The sequence below is a fragment of the Canis lupus genome, chromosome 5, assembly GCF_011100685.1.
Source record: "Canis lupus familiaris isolate Mischka breed German Shepherd chromosome 5, alternate assembly UU_Cfam_GSD_1.0, whole genome shotgun sequence".
In the NCBI taxonomy this organism is placed as follows: Eukaryota; Metazoa; Chordata; class Mammalia; order Carnivora; family Canidae; genus Canis; species Canis lupus.
In genome coordinates, this window is record NC_049226.1 from 19210234 (window position 1) to 19232425 (window position 22192).

Sequence of the window (22192 nt, forward strand, 5' to 3'; positions counted from 1 at the left end):
ATTAGGGAACTTAAGGAGGAGCCATGGAGGCCCAGGAGAGGGCATTCCATGCCATGCACAGCCACGCAGGCTCTGGCTCTGCAGAAAGACTGTGGCAGGCCGAAGCATATAAAGCACCAAATAGCCTTTACACGACTGACTGGGAAATGGGAGGGCAGAGCACAAACAGCCAGCAGATAGAAGCTTCTGTGGCAAAGTGATGGGCACGTGCCCCAGGGTCACAGATCCAGAATTAGGGAAATGGAAAGCAAAGCAGAAGCAGTTAACGTTTACTAAACACCACCTGTATGCCAGGGCGGGTACTATAGATGCCCATCACATACATCATGTCACCAATTCTTTAAAAAAAAAAAAAAAAAAAACCTGATATGAGCTCGGCAACACCTGTACCTCATGGATGTAGAAAATGGGGTTCAGAAGACAGATCCACCCCAGGTCACAGAGCACATACTACAGACGAGGACTGAACACCTGCCAAACCCCAAAGCTCATGCTCAGCTCACAAATGCTGGAGGGGCTACATGCTAAAGGTAATGTGGGATGAGGAGTAGACATCAACACTTGACCAGAAGAAGAAGGCCTTCGCCACTTCCCCAAAATGGGTCTCCAAGGTTGAAAGGAAGGGCATCAGAAGGAGAAGAGGGATTGCCCTGGAAGGGAAGTCTACAGGCCTCTACAACTGCACCCAGGTGACCCCCTGGCCTCAAAGAAGCACCATCAGACCTGGCAATCCTTCCCTCCACCAAGAATCCCAGGGGTGCTGGCAGTTAGGTGCTTCTCCATTTCCCGTGTCTCACCGGGCAGAACAGCTTTGTCCCAACACAGGCAAAAGTTCCCATAGCCACACAGCTGACCCCACTAGAAATGGATAAAACTAACTTGCAAAAGACAGCACACTGGAACTCAGTCTGTGTTCTAGACTTTCTGTATCTATTGAATTAAGGACTTCTGTAGAATGTAAACCCAAGAGTCAGATTCCTTAGGCCAGGTGAACCAAATGCCACCACCACAGCCATGCTGACAAAACTGTTGTCTACTTTGGAAAGTCTATCACTCAAGTGCCCACAATGCCTCAGGAAACCCAAGAGTATGAGGACAAGGGTTTGTGTGGACAGTCATACCACCAGGACAGTCTGTGCTCCATGAACCTGTAGGGAGCATCCACAGGGCATAGTGGCCCAAAGGCACCAGCTGGCAGCGGGGACACCCCTGCTCTGAGCGGGGGGGAAGGTGGGCGGGAGGCAGTTGCTTGCACTCCAGCGGGCCAGTCAGGGCAGCATCACCTACCTGAATGAGCCAGTAAGTGCATCCTCAGTCGCAAACTATCCAGGAACCGCTTCCCGCAGAGCTCACACCCGTACGTCTTCATGCCACTGTGCAGCTTCCTGTAGGGAAAGAGAAGATAGGCTGTGGCTGCTCTGGCTGGATGCAAGGCAAGCCCACTTGTACCTGGGGGTCCTGCGGCCACCCTTGCAGTAGGGAGGGAGACGGATGGCATGGCTGCTGCAGGTGGGCATGGATGAGCCATCCCTACATGCTCACATGGCCCAAAGTGCGCCTCTCCTCCCATGGCCCGCTGCCAAGGAAGAGTCTTCTCCGGAGCTTGTCTAAGAGCTAAAGAACGGGACACTTCCTACTGCGTTACTCACTGGCACAGAGACCAGGGGGAAAAGGATCAGATCCAATTTCAAGGCAAGAAGGAAGCAGCAGCATGGACGGCACGGTCAGTCGGACATAGCGCTCACTGTTGAATTGGCACTGATCTCACATGGGGGCCGCCAGGCCTCTGCCTACCTTGGCCATGTCATGACTCGCTGAGCTGCAACTGTGCAGGTGTCCAGTTCCCCCAGGACGCCATCAGATTCAGGAGGGCTACACCCGCACCCTCCCTCTCTCCTAGCCCCGGCTCCTGCTGCGTGACTGGCACCACAGTAAGTTCTGAAGAAGCTCAGTAATGACTCACTGGCTCTATGGACATAAGTGCTTCTCTCTCAGGGCCTCCAGATGTTCTCAGGGATTCACTGTGCTGAGTGCCTAACATACATGCCCTTCCCTGAAATCCTAGCTTCATTCTTCCCCCTGTTTTTGGCCAGGGGTGGAGCCCCGGCAAAAGAAAGATTTCCAGAAACCACGTAGCATCACTCTATAAATGTCATTCTGGGCTTTGCAAGTACTTCCACACACCTGATCTCAGTTTACCAACACTGCAATTCTGTGACTTGGGCCTGACACGTAGGATCACATAGGAAGACAGAGGTCCCGGGAACAAGTGCCCACAGGCCCTTTCCTGCCAAGCCCCCGCCTTGCTCTGGTAGAGGACAGCAGTGGAACTGGAGAAGATCAGGGAAGCAGGCGGGCCAGCGGAGAGCCAAGGGCTGGGAAGAAGGTCTGTGCACCGCAGGCCGCTGAGGCTCTGAGCTGCTGGCTGGCATGTGGGCCATCTGGCCCGGAACGCTGACTTTCTTCCCACCCACACTCTCTCAGGCCCTTACTTGCCACTGCCAGATCCAAGATCCACCTCCACCCCCATTTCCGTGCCTTGCCCTTAGGAACAGGGCAAGGCAACGGCAGCCAGAAGCAGGAGCTGATGGTGGGAGGGCAGGGAGTAGAGCCTACGAGGTCCCCTTAGAGCAACAACCTATTGCCACCAGGTAGTGATGGGCCAAGACCACAGTGAAGGGTTTGAGAGCGGCTGATCCTGATACTGAGAAGATCCTGAGCATGGAGGGGAAATACTATACACTCCAACCAGCAACACTGAGATCTGAGCCTGGGAGCGCAGGCCACAATAACTGAACCAAGGCACCCACTGCCACCACCTTCCAAATCCCTTAAGGAGAAGCCAGTGGTAAGTCAAATCCATGCAGGCCCCCAGGTGGGCCTCGGCGAGCACCATGGTCTATATGGGCCACGATGCTTGAAGACAGCATGCCCCGGCCACACGCCCAGTCCCCTTCACAGAACTCTTTCTCAATCACACAATGTTTTGTTTGCTCGCTTTCCCTTTACCTCCTTGCCAAAGGCAACAAATAATTTCTCAATCTCACACACACACACACACACACACACACCCTCATCCCTGACACTGTAATGGACCCCACCCCCCTATTATCTTACTCCTGGCCCTGGCTGATCCAACCCAATTGAGAAATAGCAACAGTACAGAACATTTTAACTGAACATTCTTCACTCCAAATATATTTCACAATGCTGGACACTGGGACATGTCCTAATAGCATTCTGGGCCAACCATGTTTTTAAACATGCACCCCAGCAACTGAGAGTGTATGTGTGCATGTACACACATGAGAGACAGTCTTCCTGTCACTTACCCAGGATGGCAGATGTTTGCTCTTCTCATAGATGTTCTGTGGAACAGCAAAAGCTCAACTCACACATGGTTCAGCAGGGGACCCTCTTGCACACACTCATGGTCAGGTGTGGTAGATGGCAGTGGATGGGTTTCCCCCTCATTCGTGGTCATCTTTTCTACACTAGGGATTTCTTAGCTTTCAGGAGTGCCCACCTCTCAGGCGGTAGCTTGAGGTGGATCAATACCCACTCAGATTTATTTTCCAAAAGGACACGGTAGTGACCAGTCTTCTGGCATCAGCAGCCACCACTAAGATAAGCATCCCCAACCCTATCCTTGAATTCCCATCTCTTCTCCCTGAGGGCTCCAGACCAAATCTTTCACCTTGATGAACACTTTCTGGGTAACCCCACTGTCTTTTTTCTGGATGTGAATGGATGTGCCTGGCAATTGGGGAGAGCAGCTCCTTGGCCCACTAGATCAGCATGGTATGAAAGGTGATACCGCTCTTGCCCTTTACTACAGAGGTAGCAGGGTACAGGGAAGAATGCCAGGCAAGCAACCAGAAGACCCAGATCCTCAGCCTGACATGGCCATTAACTTATTTTATGACCTGGGACAAATCATGCTATAACAACCTCTCTGCATTTTTTCACCTGTAAAATGATGTGGGTGATGTCTAAGATCCCTTATGGAACCGTATTTTACCCTTTTACCGAGCTTCCAAGGTATTCCCCTGTAGGGCACTATTACTCTCTCTGAGCCACGTCCCACTGTGGGATGTCCCATGATGTGTAGGCAGTCAGGCTAGGACAAGCCAAGCAAAAATGGACACCCAACCCCAGAAATCTGGTCATTTTAAAAACTTCTAAGCCAGATGACCTGAGTTACCTCCTTTATTCACTTGTGGTCTATCTTTCAATGAAAGAAACTTCTGGAACCCATTGCAGGCTTTCTTTGGGACCATTCTGCTGCCACACATTTCCTAGCCTTCAGAGACACAGATGCCCTATCCTGTCCAACCCTTGGTGCAAGGATACTGCTCTGCACCTGACCCACTAACTCAGTGCCCCACACAGATTACCAGAGGTGGGTGTGACATCCATGTGATCCATGCGCAGTACAAGGACAAAGGTCCTACCCCGTTGGCAGGGAGACAAGAGCAAAGCACATGAAGTTCAGGAGAGAAAAAGCACTTCCCAAGCCTAGGAGTTGAGTAGAGCCCAGCACTGGTTTGCTCCTGTCCTCCATTATTGTTCAGAACACCAAGAGACAGATGTAGAAAGGTAGACACTTCTAACTTGCAGAAAAAGGAAGTGGTGAAGAATCTGAGTGTGTTCAAGAGACTTGGCTACTGGCAGACTCTCTGTGGCACAGTCTGCAGAATGACCATCAAGGAAACAGAATTCCAACTGGTTTCTGAGCAGAAGTGCAAATTTGTATGAACTCCTGGTCTCTCCCCTCTGGAGACCACAGCCCCACCACCACCACCACTCTCATGACCTCATGCCACTGATTTTGATTAAAATGCAAGTTCTGTTCACCTCCATCCTCCTCACATGCATCATTTCCCAGTCTGGTCTTGTCTTTTCGCAAGGTCTAACTGCTCATGGCCATCTGAGGTCACCAGCCTCCACAGCAGCACAGGAAAGGAGGGCATCTGGGGACATCTTTGCACCTTTCTGCATACTCTCTTGGTTTTCACACTCCCCTCCTCTGAGAAGCAGCAACATTGCTGAACAGCATCTTGAAAGTAACCCAGTTCCAGCATGGCCCAAGCACCTCCACTCTATGCTTGCTGGAGGGCCCATCAGGTCCTCGCCATGCACTCCCGGGGAGCGGGCTCAGGCTCTCCACCACAACCCAACCCCTAATCCCCTACAGCATTGCTGTCCCAGCACAGCCCACCATCAGCCCACTGGCTAAACCCACCAGGATCATAACCGATTTTCAATCATATCCAAAAAGACAAAGGAAAAAATGGACCTTTAGCAGGTTTCTAGCTCAAGAGAGCTAAATCATTATGAGAAATTAGAGCTAAGCAAATCTGAACCCTTTAACAAGTAACTAGAGAGACTCATTCCTTCTCACTGATTCTCAACCACACAACCCTCGCTAGTCAAACCAAGCTGTCTCTGTACCACTGGAAGTAGGACAATTCTTAGATTCCATCCGCTCTGGACTATAAACTATATCAAGGCAGAAGTCCTGTTGAATTCTCCTTTTCTTCATAGGGTCTAGCGTCAGAAGGGATTGCTCAATGCTGCTAAACCAGTTCCTCCATCTCATGTGGGGGTCAAGGCATCCCTCTTCCCATCTTCAATGGTATTCTAAGCACAAGAGCTCCAACACAGAGCTGGACTCTGTCCTATGGCTCCCGTAGTCCTCATGAGGAAAGCCAATGGCTCCTCTTTCATAGCCACATAAAGCCTGAGCTTCAGACCAGCCCTTCATTCTCAAGAAGAGCCTTCATCTCCCCAGCCTGCCTCAGAACACAACAGCAGGAGGAGTAGCAGCCAGGAGCAACTCATGCCGTACTCTGTCCTCCTCACACTCAGCCTCCAGACAGAGCCGACCATAACAGGGCTCCCTAAGACTGCCTTTTGAATCCACTCTCTGCCGGAAAAGCTCAGCCTGTCTCCATCCCACAGAGCTGAGGGCCAAAGGGAGAATGCCAGGAGAAGAGCCAGCAGCAGGGCTTGCCTGACAGAGGGGTTCCTGGCCCCAAACTACCAATGTTCCATTTCTGCTCAAGTTCCTCTGGCCAGAGACAAGAGCAGTCAAAGCAGACCAATGGGCAAGAAGGTTTAGAGAGGGAATTCAGTCCCAATAACCCACTGGCTACAATCCCTCCCTCCCTCCATCCCTCTGCTCCTGGGGATCTGAAAGTGTTTGTCTGTGAGTTTTGCTGGACAGGTCAACACAGAGCACTGGAGTTTGTCAATGGGGCAAGCAAGTGAGAGGGAACTACCCATCTTTGAAAAATCAGGTGGGGAATCCACCCTATAAGGGTTTTTATAAGGCAATGTTTTCCTTATTCTCAGCTTAACTGATCCCATGCACTGAACCAACACTTGGCTCTGGCCAGTGTGGCTCATGTCACAGTCCTTCCAACTCACCCCCTCCTTCATCTGAGCTGTCCCCCATGCAGAAGCCACCCTGACGCTGGGGGCTTTTGCTTTCAGATCCTTTGACCATCAACTTGACCTATTCTGGGCCTCAAACGGTACTCAGAACAGGCATGGATGAGACAGGGAGGGCATCCTGAGAGTGAGATCCAAACCAACGTCTAAATGACTCTCTTCTCTCAAAAGTCTGCTGCCAACATGGGAATCAATATTCTTTCTCCAGGATCCTCTTCTAACCAAGGGAATCCAGCCACCATCAAACCTCCTCTCTTGAGTAGGATCTGGCATGATGCCGCGTGTCCACATGTGGGCATGGTAGGAAGCCAATCCCTTCACAGAGGACGCCAATGTTCTTTCAGTCTCGAAAACAACAAATGATTCCTAAGCCCAGTCGTCAGAGAACCTCACCCTGGCCTTGCTTGCCTCTCCCAGAAGAAACAGAACCAAGAGAGGAAAGAGCTTACAGACTTCGGCAGCGAGCTTACTCTTTCCTCTAAGACTCTGAAGTTCAAAACACACCTTCCATGTCCGTTGACCTTTAATTCAAATGGCAGAAGGAAGGTCCAATTGCTAGTGTGTTCTGAGCTCCAATCCAAAGAAGGGATGAATGAAAAGTTACCAGGCCATCAGGAATTTCCTCCCAAAGGCAACTTCCAGGAGATTTCAAGGTGTTCTCATATTTGGTCCAATCTCCTGTACTTTCTACACATGCCTTTTTGTGAGGATGGGATACTCTGTGAACAGAGCCTGTTTTACTAGAGACCTCCTCGCTAAACCAGGGCATCTGGGATATTCAGGGAATGTTCCCTACTCTCTAAGGGTGACACTATCCTGTCCCAAGGAATGCCTCTTCATGCTACCAGCAGTGACAGATTCCAGTCCGAGTGGGTCATAAGTCACACCCGATATCATTCTCCTTATATACTATCTTCAAATGTCAAGTCCATGACTTACTTAAGACTATGCCATTTATCAGTTCTTCAAAGCTATAAGCTCCTCAAGGACGGGTAAGAGGTCTCTAATCTCTGCCTCCAAACCCTCATCAGAGATGCAGACAGCCAGAGTAGACATGTGAGAAGCAACTGCTAACGAAGCAGTCATCAACTGTCCCATGACAAAGGGATGAGCCCTGAGATAGCCTGGCATCGGTGAGGAGGCCTAGAACCCCCAAGGCAGAAAAGAGAATAGTTCTAATCTTGGCTAGGGAGTGGGTCACTTTCATTTTCTCAAGGCATAAGGGAAATTATCCTTCTACCCACTTTTTTTTTTTTTAATGTTGAGATTAGACAGTCATTGGACAAGCTGTGAATGCTTAGCTGGTATTACCACAAATTATCCTTGTAGCAATAGAGTTCGTTGCTCCCTGACTAGTCAATATTAATAAACATTACCGAATGCTTTTACAACACAATTTATTTTTTAATATAGCTCTTTATGTATGCCATAAAGTAAATATACCAATAAAAGGCAAGGATTTCAAACAACAGATTAAAAAGCACAACCATGAACTAACAGAGTGCTAGTTAACGCCTTATGTGCTGCAGGAATGGGGGGGGGGGGGGCAGGTGGCCAGGACGCACAGCGTGTGCCCCTCTCCTGGGAAGCCAGGCCAGTGGAGCTCTGGAAAACTGTTTGGTTGCCATTTGGTTGCTCTGGAGACTTTTAAAGGGTGGGGGACAGAATAGCAAAGAAGGCATGTTTTCTCAAGACTCGAGAATCAAAGTGTAGCACGCTGGCTGAGATCCTGTTCTGGGGGCAGGACACCCAGTGTTCTCTCTAAGCTCTGCCAGTAACCATCAAATGACCTTGGTCAAACCACTTACCCTCTGGAGATTGCACTTTATGCCCTCTGCAGCAATGCAGGGATTGAGTAGATGATTTCTTAGGTCCTTTCCAATCAGGTTTACAACACTGAAAGGCTGTGGGGCTGACAGGGGCCTGTGCTCACCAGATTATAACCGCCTTCCCTGAAGGATCCATCCCAGATTCAGCCCCCTCAGCCTCCATCATCGAGCAGAGCCCAGAACTCAGGAGAGACTCAGTGCATTTTCACTGAATGAATGAACACACACAGAAGGAAATTCAAAAAGAAAACCAGAGGTAAAAACAGCACACACACACACACACACACACACACACTTCCAACACACACACATACACACACAAACATGTATCAATCCAAGAACAGTTGTCCCTACTGTCCAAAAGAGAAGGCCTCCATTGGAGCTCTTAGAAGAAGACCACGCATCCTGCATGGGCCTAGGATCAAGGCCAACCTGGAATTGACTAACGAGTGGAAGTAGCTGTCCCAAGCCTTGAAAATTCAGGGCAGGACAATGGCATTCCCCAAGGCCATAACCACACCAAGTACAGTGCTTTCTGATAAGGCTGCCCACGTGAGTGTTAAAATACCATGTCAGAAATGACAAAGGGACACGCTAATCTCCCTGCAGCAACTGCTCTAAGAAGGGTCTTCATGGCTGCTGAGCACCAGGAGGCCTGGGCTTCGGGGCAGTTACGTAACGGGTCCTTTGTTTTAAAATACTGAGTTCTTGTAAGTCATTTATTTGAAATATCTCTATCAACAAATTTTACCAAGAACAAAAGTTTTTCATTTGTGCACCGGGCTATAGGATGATCTTATCACACACAATCTCATACAGTCTCTTTCAACAAGGTCTTAGCGTGCTTATCTGCGAAGTTCCTGGTAGCCAAATATGATTGAAATGTTCTATTTATGCTCACTGGATTAAGGAGATGTTGCAAAACTGCACAAAAACCTGGCAGATGTAAGCAAGGTATTACAGCCTGAGCAGTTAAGATCTGAGGGGAAGGGATCAATACACACTTTTGTAGGTTTTTCTTTTTCTTTCTCTCCCTTTTTTTTTTAAGAAAGCAGAAAAGTTGTGCTTTTTGAAAAGGGAAGAGGAAAAATAGTAAAATGCTTTATGATTTATAGCTTCTTAGAGCTTTTTCCAAACCCAAAACAGGGCACCATGATGCATGCTTTGTGACGTCAGCCCAAGGAAAACAAAAATAAATCCAAAATATTCTCTCCAGATCCGAAAAGGCCCTATAAGGGAACTGAACCATGGTTATGGATGAGCAGGGTTTTTGCTTTTTCTCTCTCACACCCATAAGAGGCTTTCATTTCAACCAGCACAAATAGCCAATTTCTGGGAAAACTGTTTTCAGAAAGCTCCAGATTCCTCCTTTATCTTCCTGTGTTGCCTGGGCATGAGGACGCAGCATTGTCTCCTGGTAATCTGGGCTCATTTTTACATGCTCTCACTCCAGCCACGAAGCTGCAATGCTACCTGCCTTCAAATCCCACCGCCCAGCCATGGATCCTCAGAGACTGTGCGAAATACCCCAGGTTTATCAGGACCTAAGGAAGTTCTTTTCAAATTAAAGCCCTCTGAAAATCTCCTTAATAGATATTGCCTCATTCTTTCTGCTTTGGTACGCTGAAAATTAAAATCACTTTCCTATGAGGATTCTGTGCTGTGAGAGCCATCATTCCCAACCTCTGTTATGAACCTAAGGTGAGAGACTGGGCAGGTGAACCCGTCTGGACACCAAATTACATTATGGGAGTTACTCTCATTGTAATGAAGCAAAAGGTAAAAAAAACCAAAATAGATATCCACCTCTTTTCTTCTTTCTTCCTGAAAAATATAGAAAGGAAATCTAGTCCACTGAGGTTTTGGAATAATAATGCACATGTATTTCTAGATCACATTCGACTTTGAAAGGGCTTGCTGAGAATCCCCTCAACTGCCTGATGGTTGGGGAAGAAGAAAGTGCTGCCCCCGCTTTATGGATGAGGAAACTGAGGCCCAACCTCACCTCATCTCAGGATCCACATGCACAAGGACCCACCTGCAGAGACACTATCCATCCCACCTATAAAGTCCTCCCAGAGCCTCCTGGTAAAAGGCACAGGAAGTGGGTGTGAAGAGGACATCCAGGATTCACTTGACCCTAATCAGAGAGAAGCTAGAACAGAGAAGCCACTAGGAAAACAGAGAAGCCCAATGATGGCACCTAGAGTCCACAGACAGGTGGAGTCTCGAGAGACAACTTTATAACCTCCTACAGAGAAGACTCAGGGGAGGCACACCACCCTCATCCCCCACTGCGGCTCGCTATTTACACTGCCCCGTGATGCAACTACTATGTGCAGGGCTCTGGAAAAGTCAAAGTGCACTTACACGGCAGTCCGTCTGGGCGGCGTATACATCAACACCACTCTGCATTACTGCACTTCATCGGTTCCCTTCAGAGCCCTTAACACAGCTCACAGGTGTGCACGGGGTTTCCCGGCAGGGTTCTTCACCTGCCCTAGACTGCAGGCCACCAGAAAGGAGACACCCCTCCTGCATCCTCAGAGCCTGGCACGGTGCTCCCTGGTACCGAGCAGGCTTCACCACCATTGTTTTCATGTCACGCTTTCACGGAGATATCCACATACCACAAAATTCACTCTGAAAGTCTACCACTTGGTGGTGTTTAGTACAGTCGCAGAGCTGCACAACCACCACCACTACCTACTTCCAGAATATTTTCATCACCCCAAAAAGAAACCCCACACCTACTGGCAGTCACTCCCCATTCCCCTCACTCCCCCAGTCTCTGGCAACCCCTCATCTGCTATCTGCCTCTATGGATTTGCCTCTTCTGAACATTTCATATAAATGGAATCATACAGTACGTGCAGCCTTTTATGTCTGGCTTCTTCCACTTAGCATAATGTAAGATTCAGCCACACGGTAAGCAGGTGTCTGCACTTCCTTTTTATTGCAACATAATATTCCATTGTATGGATATACCAGACCTACCATGAATAATGTGCTATCAACATTTGCTTACAAGTTTTATCTTGTAAGAGGGCATAGCTCTGTAAGAGCTCTGGTAATAAGAGCTATTGTAATACAGTGGAGCCCTTGTAATAAGGGCAAAAGGACATACGTTTCACTTCTGCTGGGTAGAGGCCTAGGAGCGGAGCCCCCTGGCTCATCTGGTACCTCTATGCTTAACCTTTTAACTGCCAGCCTGTTTTCTAAGGCAGCTGCACAATTTTATACTCCCATCAGCAATGTATGAGGGTTCCGATTTCTCAGTACATTTTTGGACTAAATGAATAAATATGAATGAAGATTCCTTCTGCTGTAGAAGCCAGCAGAGAAAGGGATTCATTTCCAAGGCTCCTCCGGTAAACTAGCATCTCCGTCTACAGACATGACATGCCACACTTGTGTTTAACAGGAATCCCAAAGAAGGCTATTTATATTTAGTTCATTCCAGAGAGAGAGCACCGAATGAAAAATTAAGACAAGAAAAGGAAAAACCCAGACAGCTTTCAAAGCGGGCGCTACCTTCTGCTTTCGCATGAGATTTCAACCCCTACCCTCCACCCCATGTCCAGGCTCAAGAATTTAATAACACACGCTCCTTAAACAGATTTAGTTGAAAAAATATGAGCAGGATCCCAGCTCGGCGGCAGCTGACTCTGATTTGGTCAGCACAGAGGGGAGGTTTATTTGACAGCCCCACTGTCTGTGACAGGAAGCCTGAAAATATATTTAATAATACTTAAAACCAAAACACACACACAAACAAGCCCAGGAGAGAGACCTACGGCACTGGAAACCACCACGGGAAGCATGGGCAAGCCAAAAGCAAGGGCCGGCTTCCCTTCCTCAGCTTGTTCGAGGGGAGCAGGGTGTCCTGGAACCGGCTTCGGGGGGCAGTTGTGCTAAGGGCTCCCCCAAACTTCTCTTTGCCCCTCTCTTCTTTCTCTGCAAAAAGAAGGCAGCCGTATTCCTTTCTGCAGACTCCTTGCAAAGAACAAACAAACAAAGGCTGGGACAGAGCAAGGCCTCTTGCAAGCTGCAGGTAATTAAAACGGCCTGTAAATGCCCCAGCAGAAAGCACTTCAAAGAGACAGTAATTCCAGCAATGGCCAGTCAAGACTGTGTGGTGTAAAAATTATGAGTTTTCCCAACAGGGAGCTTTGTGTGAAAAGGACAGGGGTTGGTGGCAGAGGGAGGGAGAGCCACACAGAGGAGGCTTAGAGTTGGTGTCCACACCCAGTGCACGAGGGGCTGTGTGTGTGTGTGTGCATGGCACGCACACAGGCAAAGAGGAAAGAAGACGGTGTGCATGTGTATGTGTGAGAGCACACATTTATCAACGCCGAGACGCTCTGAGAGTGTGGGCATGGAGATAAAAGGCAAAAATAAAATAAAAGCCATAGATACGCAGCCTCTTCCCTGCTGGGCCTTGTTTTCACGGGAGAGGTACCTGGCAGCCAGAGTGCTAGAAATGCAGAGCACCAAGCACTCCGGGCCCAGCGACAGCCAAGGCACAGCCGGCTCTCTGGATGAGGGTGTGCTCTCCATCTCACCGACACACGTACTTACCGACAGCACACCGCAGACTTTGTCATCTTAAAACGCAGGCCAGAGGAGACCGATCCCCAAAGTCGACTCTGACCACACTCGCTAGATCTCCCATGCTGCCTGCCGGATGCCCCTGCACACAGACGATGCTCGACGCACGGCGTGGGTGCACATGGGAACGCAGGTGGCAGCTTCCACGCACAGGGCCTCTGGTCTCGCTCTGCTAACACACACCACAGAAAATCCCACCCGATACACACATCGGCCATCACCTGACCACAAAATTGGACATCTTTTTCAAAAGGCCTCTATCACGAGTGCATTTTTTTTTCCCCTGCAGACACCTGATGGCCACAAAGAGCCATGTCACCAGGCAGGAGAGCCAGCGTCATCCTGGGGGAGCCCCCGTGGTCCTCTGCCCCCAAAGCTGGTCCATGTCACTCCCAGCCTTTGCATGTGCGTCCACTGCTGCACCAGTGGCCCTCGGGCGGCACCTGCTTGCCTGCCCGTCTCTTCGGAGGCAGGCAGCTGACAAACTGCCCGAGGACAGAGGTTTGCCTCACTGCTCTGCCTTGTCGAGCCCGGCAAAGCCACAGCAGCAGTGGGGGCTCGAGGCACGTTTGGGTGAGTGGATGGGTGCATGCGTCTTGGCCAAAGGGGGGTCGTGAATGAGTCGGGACCCGCGTATAGGGCACCTGGCAGAAGACCCAACCCCCGACTGCCCCTCGCCCTCCTTGGCCAGCTGAGGGCTCGTGTGGCCACAGGAGCCTGCAGGGGAAGGTGGAGGCGAGCCCACGCTCACCGAGGCTGCAAAGAAGCAACACCGGCCGGTGGGCTTTATTTCCCCATAAACCAAATCCTGCTCTGCCTCCCTCACAGCGCCACTCACTAACTCCTCCCTGACATTGCTGGCTTTAAGCCCACACATAAAAATGTCCTTTACTATTTTTATTTAATGAGCTTTCATTTTCCTCCCCCTCTTGGTAAATGAGAGAGGAAAGCCCACCTCCTAATGGGGATGGGGGAGAGGAAGCAAAGTGGAATCTTTTAAAAATGGGCCATAACTTCATGAAAAGCTTTCTCCTTGCCAACACCCCAGCCACCCACCCCTCCCCCCACATCTCATGTCCCTCCACCCGCCCCCACCCCCACCCCACCCTGCATCCTCCCTGCTCGCCATTCAAAACAAGACGCGTGGATTTTGGACATTTGATTACTTTTAAGTATATATTTTTCCCTCAAATAGACTGAATACAATGGTTAGGAAATGTGACAGAAAACTATTCTGAGTCATTTATTGCCTTAATACCCACCTTTGTCCAACAGGCAGTTTTGACAACAGCGATAAATTCCAAATTTATGTCAACAGAGCATATGTTGAACACCTCATTTCTGAGCTAAAGCGGCATGCTGCCCTATAAATCACCGTTCTGTTTGAAATGAAAGTAGATTACAGGCCTGTGTTATTGAGCAGTTAGAGCTATAGTCATATAAATCAGAACTTTTAACTCTAGGCAATCCGTTGTGCAATTAACTAAAGGGTACTTTGTCATTTCAAGGCTTGTGCACAGACTTGGCAGGGCTCAGAGCTACTGGGGAAGGGGGCGGGAAGGAAAAAAGTTTTTAGGCAACAGGAAGGTTCTCGACTGCCGCATCCACCGCACCCCATGAGGCCTCATCCCCCAGCCGCTGCTGCTACCACGAGAACCCACCAACGGTGCACCCTGGGACCAAGTCACCCTCACCATCGGCATCTGCCACAAAGACAACATCACCCCAAGGACCGTCGCTAAGTCATCTTCTCATTCATTAACTGAGCATTTCCTGGACACAAGCCCTGTGCCTCACACTGTCTGAGGAGCTAAAGATGATGCTGGAGACACAAGAAGTGACAACAGTAACGCCAACCACAATGTTAAAATGAGATGAACACAGAACTAGAAGAATCACAGACGTCTGAGAGGCACTACTCTCTGTTTTTATGCATCATCTCATCCAATCCTCAGAAGGACCCTAGGGGGTCTTTATTTTTATTGTTTCGTGGAGAAAGAAACTGAGGCACAAAATAATAAACAACATGCCGGGATCACAGAGCCTGGAAGTGGTGGCGCCTAAACAAACCGAGTTCGTAGAACAAAAAAAGTTCAACAACTCTGAGTCTGACGCCGGCCCTGATCGCAAACCCTGGGTCTGCCACATAGGAGCTTTAAGATGCTGGGGTTCTGTAAGCCTCAGTTTTTCTATCTGTTGAGTGAGACAATAAGATTGTTCCCTTAGAGGGTAGGAAAAATCCTACTGTGCATGTAAAGGGCTACACAGTCTCAAGAACATCTTGTTTTAAAGCAATACTAGGTAGCAAAAGGCTGAGGAAGAAGCAAGATTAACCCTTTGTCACCTGGCCTGGTTCACAATCTGGCTGGTGAGGAAAAAAGACACAAAGAATCCTGAAAGGAGGGCAGCCCAGGTGGCTCAGTGGTTTAGTGCTGCCTTCAGTCCAGGGCGTGATCCCGGAGACCCGGGATCAAGTCCCACGTTGGGCTCCCTGCATGGAGCCTGCTTCTCTCTCTGCCTGTGTCTCTGCACGCCTCTCTCTCTCTCTCTCTCTCTCTCTGTCTCTATGAATAAATAAAATCTTTTAAAAATTAAAAAAAAGAAGAATCCTGAAAGGAGGGTGTGATGATGTGCCAAAATGTCAACAAGCAGCCAATGTGCGGGTGTGCAGAAGAGGTGCCAACGAATGGCTGGTGACAGCTTGAGGACACAGTGAGACTGGGCTGGTCCCTTCGGGGACTCTGGGGGCTCTGAGGGACTCTAGCTACCATGTCACAGAGCACTAAAAACAGAAAGTCCTCGGATCAGGGAGATTTCCCACATGCTGGAGGCACCACATGAGCCAGCATCCGCCAATAGGAACAAGTCATGCTGGACAAGCCTTTGGTCACCTGCAGCAGGCAGGGGGAGAAGTGAGCAGGGGGAAGCTGGCCGAGGTCACACAGTGGTCTGGAGGAGGCGGGGTCCTGAGGTAGAGCCAGACTTTGATTTTAGCTCTGCAATCATTAAGCAGCCACCCAGAAAAACCCTCCTTAGAACAATGGAACCAGCTGGGAAGGGAGGCCTCAGGGTGAGCAAGAACCACAGCAGAAGAGGACAGAGAAAGTGTACAGATTCCACGTTAAGAATGAGGAGAGTCCAGAGACAGTACTTAGGTCAGCCTTCCAAAACACAGTGCCAACGCGACGTCCCTGCCATGAGTCTGTAAGATACTTCTGTGCCCCAAGAAGGTTCAAGAAGAGAGAAATTGGAACGATCCGCCTATCTCTATCTACTGACTAGCACAAGTGCCTGGCTCTGCAGAATAGGAGTTACTAAGGGAGGGAGCTCAAAAGAGCTCCTGCTTCTGTTTGCTACCTAGCAGCAACATCCATCTGATTAAATAGGCCACCATCTATTTATCAGAATGCAGATGGCAGGGACTCCTGGGTGGCTCAGTGGTTGCACGTCTGCCTTTGGCTCAGGTCGTGATCCCAGGGTTCTGGGATCGAGTCCCTACATTGGGCTCCCTGTAGGGAGCCTGCTTCTCCTTCTGCCTATGTCTCTGCCTCTCTCTGTGTCTCTTATGAATAAATAAAATTAAAAAAAAATAAAGAAAACAATGTGCAGTGGAGGAGCTAGATTGCATTACTACTTTCCCTTTGGCACCCTGAGCCAGTTGCCAACTCGGCAAGGCCGGAGGGGGGCAAGAACTTTCAGGTCTCCTTCCTATCTCATGAGCCTGGACAGGTTGAGAATCACTTAGGTGTTTACTTGGCATCGCGGGTGGTACAACAACACAAGACAATTACCTGAGCCCCTAAAACTTAGAGAAGACAATGCACAAACTAACATAAACCAGTTATTAACTCACGTGCACAAATATCAGATCCCAACTACAATCGTCACATGCAGAGTCCGTGGGAATCCAAAACCCAGAGGCTTCCCTGAGCAGGTGGGTGCGAGGCTGGGCTTGGAAGGCATCAAGGATGGCAGAGGCAGAGGAGAAGGCATGGAGGTGAAGCAGGCACTAGAACACCATCATTCCTGCACAAGGTGTGGTCAATCCAGGGATGGGTGAGCAGGAGCAGAGCTGGGTATTGTGGCGTCCCGTAGACCAGAGCACCAGTGCGGGACAAGGTGGGGAGGAAGAGTAGGCACAGAGGGAGCCATCACAGGTCCCTGACAGAGGAGGCAGGGGTGACACGAGGATGGTGGTGGTTCAAGAGCAGAGGTCGGACATGCTCCAGAAGCCCTCAAGGCCGACCCTTCCTATCAAGACATATGGCACTAAAGAACATCTGGCCTTGGACGCTGGCCAGACACGTGCTCCTCCCCGACCTCCCCCACAGCCTCCCATTCATAGACAAGTGGATTCCACACAGGGCTATCAGGGCGACAGAGCCTTCCTGCCACCCACTCTGTGTCTGGTCACTTGCCAGGGTGCTCCGTCTTGCTCCACAGCTGGATGCCAACAAAGCAAGAAAAGGCTGGAGAGAAACCAGCACTGTCTCAAAGAGTCCCCAACCACACACCCGTGGACCAGCGGGCAATACCCCCATGACACACCCCTTCTCTCACCATCTGGCTGAGCACACTGCTGGTCTCCCAGGAAAAAGGAAGAAATAAAGAGGGAGAATGGGAACTCTCCTAGAGATAATTGTTTCATATCTGAAAAGTTGGGGAACTTTTGTGATATGAGTTTCATTTACAAAATCCTTAAGGAGGGCGCCTGGCTAGCTCAGTGGTTGAGCGTCTACCTTTGGCTCAGGTCATGATCCCGGGGTCCTGGGATCGAGTCCCACATTGGGCTCCTTGCAGGAAGCCTGCTTCTCCCTCTGCCTATGACTCTGCCTCTGTGTGTCTCATGAATAAATAAACTTTTTTTAAAAAAGGAAAGAAAGTCCTTAAGAAACTATTATAGTCAAATGAGGCTTCTGATTTCTAAATAAAACTGAAGCCATCTTATGGAACAGGCTGGCAGAGCTGACAAAGGGAGGACCTTCGGGGCAGAGGGGGGGGGGGCAGGAAGTCGTGAGGTGCCAGGCAGTAACAGGCAGCCCCTTTCCCCTTTGTATCAGAGGCATCAGCTTGACCAGGGAGCAGTGGCAGGTCCACATCTCAAAGGGATAGCCTGCAAGAAGGTCTCCTTCCACCTGCTGAAGTGTAGAGTCTACATTCCAGGGGCCCCTCTGTCCCCACACGTCCACTGGTGCCCCAGGTGCCCCAGGCCATGCATCTTTAAGTCCTGACACCACTGCCTCTGGAGGAGGAAGAGGTTGGTCCCACCACCTCTTTTCTGAGGTGGACACTGGGCTGATGAGACAGTGGGGACAAGAGTAAGCAGCTGCCCTAAGAGAAAGGAAACAGGGAGCAGCAGTGCCATTCATCCAAGCGGACAAATATTTATTGCCTACTAAATGCAAGGCATAGTGCTCGCCACTACAGAAAGGTTCAAAGAAATGTGATACGTAGGCTATACCTGCAAGGACCTTAAAACTTGGTGGGAAGCCCCAGACAGTTGCATGTACAAGATTAAAAATCAGTAACATAGGACAGGAGCAAGGGAGATGTGACTAAGTGCCGGAGGAAGATGCTAGAAGTTCTGCATGTGGGCTCCAAGCAACACAGCAGAAAACCGCGCCTTTTCCAGCCCAGGTTTACTGCTGTCTGGGAAAACCACACCCTGTTCCAAACCCCCCATGCACCCCTCCTACAGTCCTATGCCTTCTCCTGCTCTACTGCAAAGTTCTAAGTCCATCAAGCCTGAGCTGCTAATCCTACACATGGATTCATCTTCATCTTCAATCACGTGGCTGGGTTTTTCTCTACCACAGGGAAATCCCTGGGTTAAACCCCATAGTGGCCCTAAGAGTTGTTCCCCTGCTCTCCCATGCCACCCACTTTTCTTTCCAGTGAGGGGACAGAGAACCGAGGGGTGGGCCTGTCAACGGCTCTGGGGCACCCCTTCATCCTCTCCCCAACATGTCTCTCCTCAAGCCACTGCACAGGCCACTCCTTGTTCACCTGCCTTCCTTAGGAGCACCCAGGAGAGCAGTGCTCACCTGCAGACACTACCTGCCCACCTCCCATCAATGCAGAGCTTGGGGCTTGCCACGCTCATCACCAGAACAGGGGCACATGCTCTGAGCAGCCGGGCAGGACCTTCCCCTAGCTCTTGGGGAGAACAAGGACTCCGCCAGGGTCTCAGAAAGCCCCCAACTTCCAATTGAGTAGCTGTCCATGGCTACCATCCTTACCTTCTCTGCCCAAAGACCAGGACAAGGTCAACCATAATGAGATGAACTATTACAGAGAGGGCAGGGCACTGGTTGCCCTTCCAGAAGACACCGTCTATCTAATCCACGTGTCTATTGGGCTGGAAGGATTCGCAAGTGTCATGGCCTGGAAATCCTCAGGTCTGGTCATACAAACACCTGACTGCCATCCCAACACCCGTGCAGTGCCACTTCAGTGTCCCTGAATACATGGCCAAGGTGTGTCTCCAGGGAGGCTGGGAGATAGAAATTTCCGCAGGCCTTCCCCGCGTTCTTGCTTACTCCCGTTCCCTTTCTTTCCTAAGACACTCGTGTCTTGGGGAGGACAGGAGAATGGGAAAGAAGGGGAGAAGCGAGTGGGACATAAGGGCTTCTTTAACCGTTGGCTGGTGGCTGTGACCTTAATCGTGACAATGAGATTTCGTTTCTCTTTTGGTAGAGAGATGAGAGCAGCCGACTTCAAATGGTAGATAATGCTTGGTTTCCCGAACAATGTACCCCAAAGGTCACCCCTGCATATAAGAAGTAAGAGAAGACACAGATGCAGTGTCTGTTTCCATAATAGTTTAACCTTCTAAGGAGCAGAGGGTCTGAGAGGTCCCCGGGCCTTGTGTGCATCCAGGAATAAATGTAATTCAAGCATCAGAAACAGAACGCCTACAATATTTGTAAAGACTTCCAGAAAAGAAATGCCACACAGGACATGGGGCAATTGTGGAGATCTGGGGAGCAGGAGAATAAAAGAGGGAGTAGAGAACACCTTACCCAGCAAAAGAGCTGCCATAAAGCCGAGACAGGCTGGCCCGACCTTCTAGGAGATCAGTGCCCTTCCGCTCAATCTACACTTGAATCTTAAAAATAAAACTAAAATGCCCAAGACAAAGTCATCCTCAGGAGACGTTTTTCTCAGGTTCCATGATGGGGAGTAGAACGTCCCCCACCAAACCTTTTGGCAGGCAATGTTCCGCCTGATGATTACTTTCATTCCTCTCTCGGGGAGAACACTGGAAAGCTGATCTCTGTAACTACCACCACGACTCACCCGCAGCCGCCAGATGGACGATACTAGAAGGCGAGAATCTTAGAACATTCCAGAGCCAGTAGGGAAGAAAAGCTCTCAGAAGGTCACCAATGTCTAAGATCTTCCACAGACCCTATGAGCTCCCGAGGCCCGTCTCCCCATCTGTAAAAGGAGGCTGTTCTTTCAGACTCTGACAGCCCGTGGACAGATCTGTGATCCGTGAGCTCACTGAGCCCATCTGCTTTATGGGGACAAGACCCCATTTCTACAGCTGCCCTTGGGTGGCCCTACACAGAGCACCCATACCCTCCAAACAGTGGTAAATAACCTTCGCAAAATGCCAAGACAGAAGGCTAATGCTATTTTTAGTCCTTCCTGGGAGAATCTACTTATTTTTAAAACTTCACCAGGTTGTTCACACAAGGAAGACAAGTTAAAAGAAGGACCTGGTTGAAGGAAGGCGGGGAATGACATCAGAACCCCAGACATCACTCTCGTCAGGGTCCAAGCCTACAGCTGTCCCCCGCGGGAAAAAGATTTTAGCTGAATTCCACACAATCCACTTCCCTCACTCAGCCAGAGCCCCACCATAACATTCCAAACCCACGAAGTAGATGCATGGCGCTGCAGAGGAGAGAGGAGCCATCCATCCCAAAGAAGAAACTGAGGCAGAGAGATGGGCAGGGTCTCGATCCTCTAATCCACACAAGAAGGTGGGCAGGGTAAGAGTCAGTCTCACTTGGCTTCCCAGGAAGGGACTCAAACAGGTCACTCCCTGTTGCAGGAGTTTTTGAGAAGAGTAAAGACCATCGCACTGGCTCCCATCAACCCTGAGGACCAGCCGCTCATTTTTCTTCCACTTTGCTGTATTAGTTTCCTTTGGCTGCTATAACAAATTACCATAAACTTAGCAGCTTAAAACAACACTAGTGTACAACCTCACACTTCTTTAAGTAAGCAAGGAGTTTAAAATGGGTCTCTCTGAGCTAAAGTCAAGGTGCTGGCAGGCCCAGGTGCCCCCTGGAGGGTCTATGGAGCTTCTAGAGGCTGCTCTCATTCCTTGGCCTGAGGCCCCTTTGCCCATCTTCAAAGCCACCGACCTCAGACTGAGTCGTTCCCTGGCTGTCATCTCTAATCCTCGGCTTCTGTCCTCACATCTTCCCAGACTCCGACACGGACTCTTCTGCCTCCCTCTTCCTCACTTAAAGGCACTTTGTGGGTATAATGACTACTTTGGACCTGCCAGGGTTAATAAAGGATAATTTCTCTACTTTAAAACCAGCTGATCAGCAATCTCACTTTTCCATTGCCAATTACCTAACACTACTCACAGGTTCCAGGGATTAAGTCATGGACACTGTTGTGGGGGTTCAGGGGTGGGGCACTCACTAAGCACTAACCATACATCTTCAGGAGCAGGGTTTTTTATTCTCATCTTCTCCCTGATGTCCTGAGGCTGTCCACACTTTCCATCATGACAGCCCACAAGACTTTGCTAAGAAGGTAGTGTCTCCCGTCACCCTCCTGATACTCCAGTCACAGTGCTCCATGAATTTCTGGAGCCCTGGAATGTACAGCCCACACTGGCATGATCCACTAGCTGTTATCTGTGTTTGCACGAGTGTGCACATATGTATAAGGTATGTGGTCTCCAGCCCTAAGAGAAGGAATTATAGTACATATGTCCTTGAGTCTCAATATCAATATCAATGGTTTATCTGATCCTAGGACCAATAATCCCATCTATGGATTATCCAGGTCCCAAAACAAGTGAATTGCTGAATTTTGGCTTTGGGATTCAACTAAAAGGTTATTTATTTGAAATACATGGCAGTGTCTGTAATATACTATAGGCACCTAAAAAAAAAAAATTCCCTCTTTCTTCTCTCTCTGGTTACATTTCTTTTATCCATGTTCATTGTTTCTTCAGAATGGGGAGGGAGTTAAAATATGAGTGAGGCTTTTAGAACATGTGAGGATTTTCAATTTTTCAGGCCTTGTTATATCCCACCCATCAA

At 49.5% G+C, this 22192-nt stretch overlaps 1 protein-coding gene across 4 annotated transcripts in view; it reads right to left on the bottom strand.

Moving 5' to 3' along the window:
- The window catches only part of ZBTB16 (zinc finger and BTB domain containing 16), a 188002-nt gene that overhangs the window by 93072 nt on the left and 72738 nt on the right, over nucleotides 1-22192 (bottom strand). For all 4 annotated transcript variants that reach the window (XM_038536116.1, XM_038536114.1, XM_038536115.1 and 1 more), the window contains one exon: nucleotides 1288-1385. In XM_038536116.1, the coding sequence (XP_038392044.1) occupies nucleotides 1288-1385 (98 nt within the window). The remainder of the gene's footprint in view (nucleotides 1-1287; nucleotides 1386-22192) is intronic.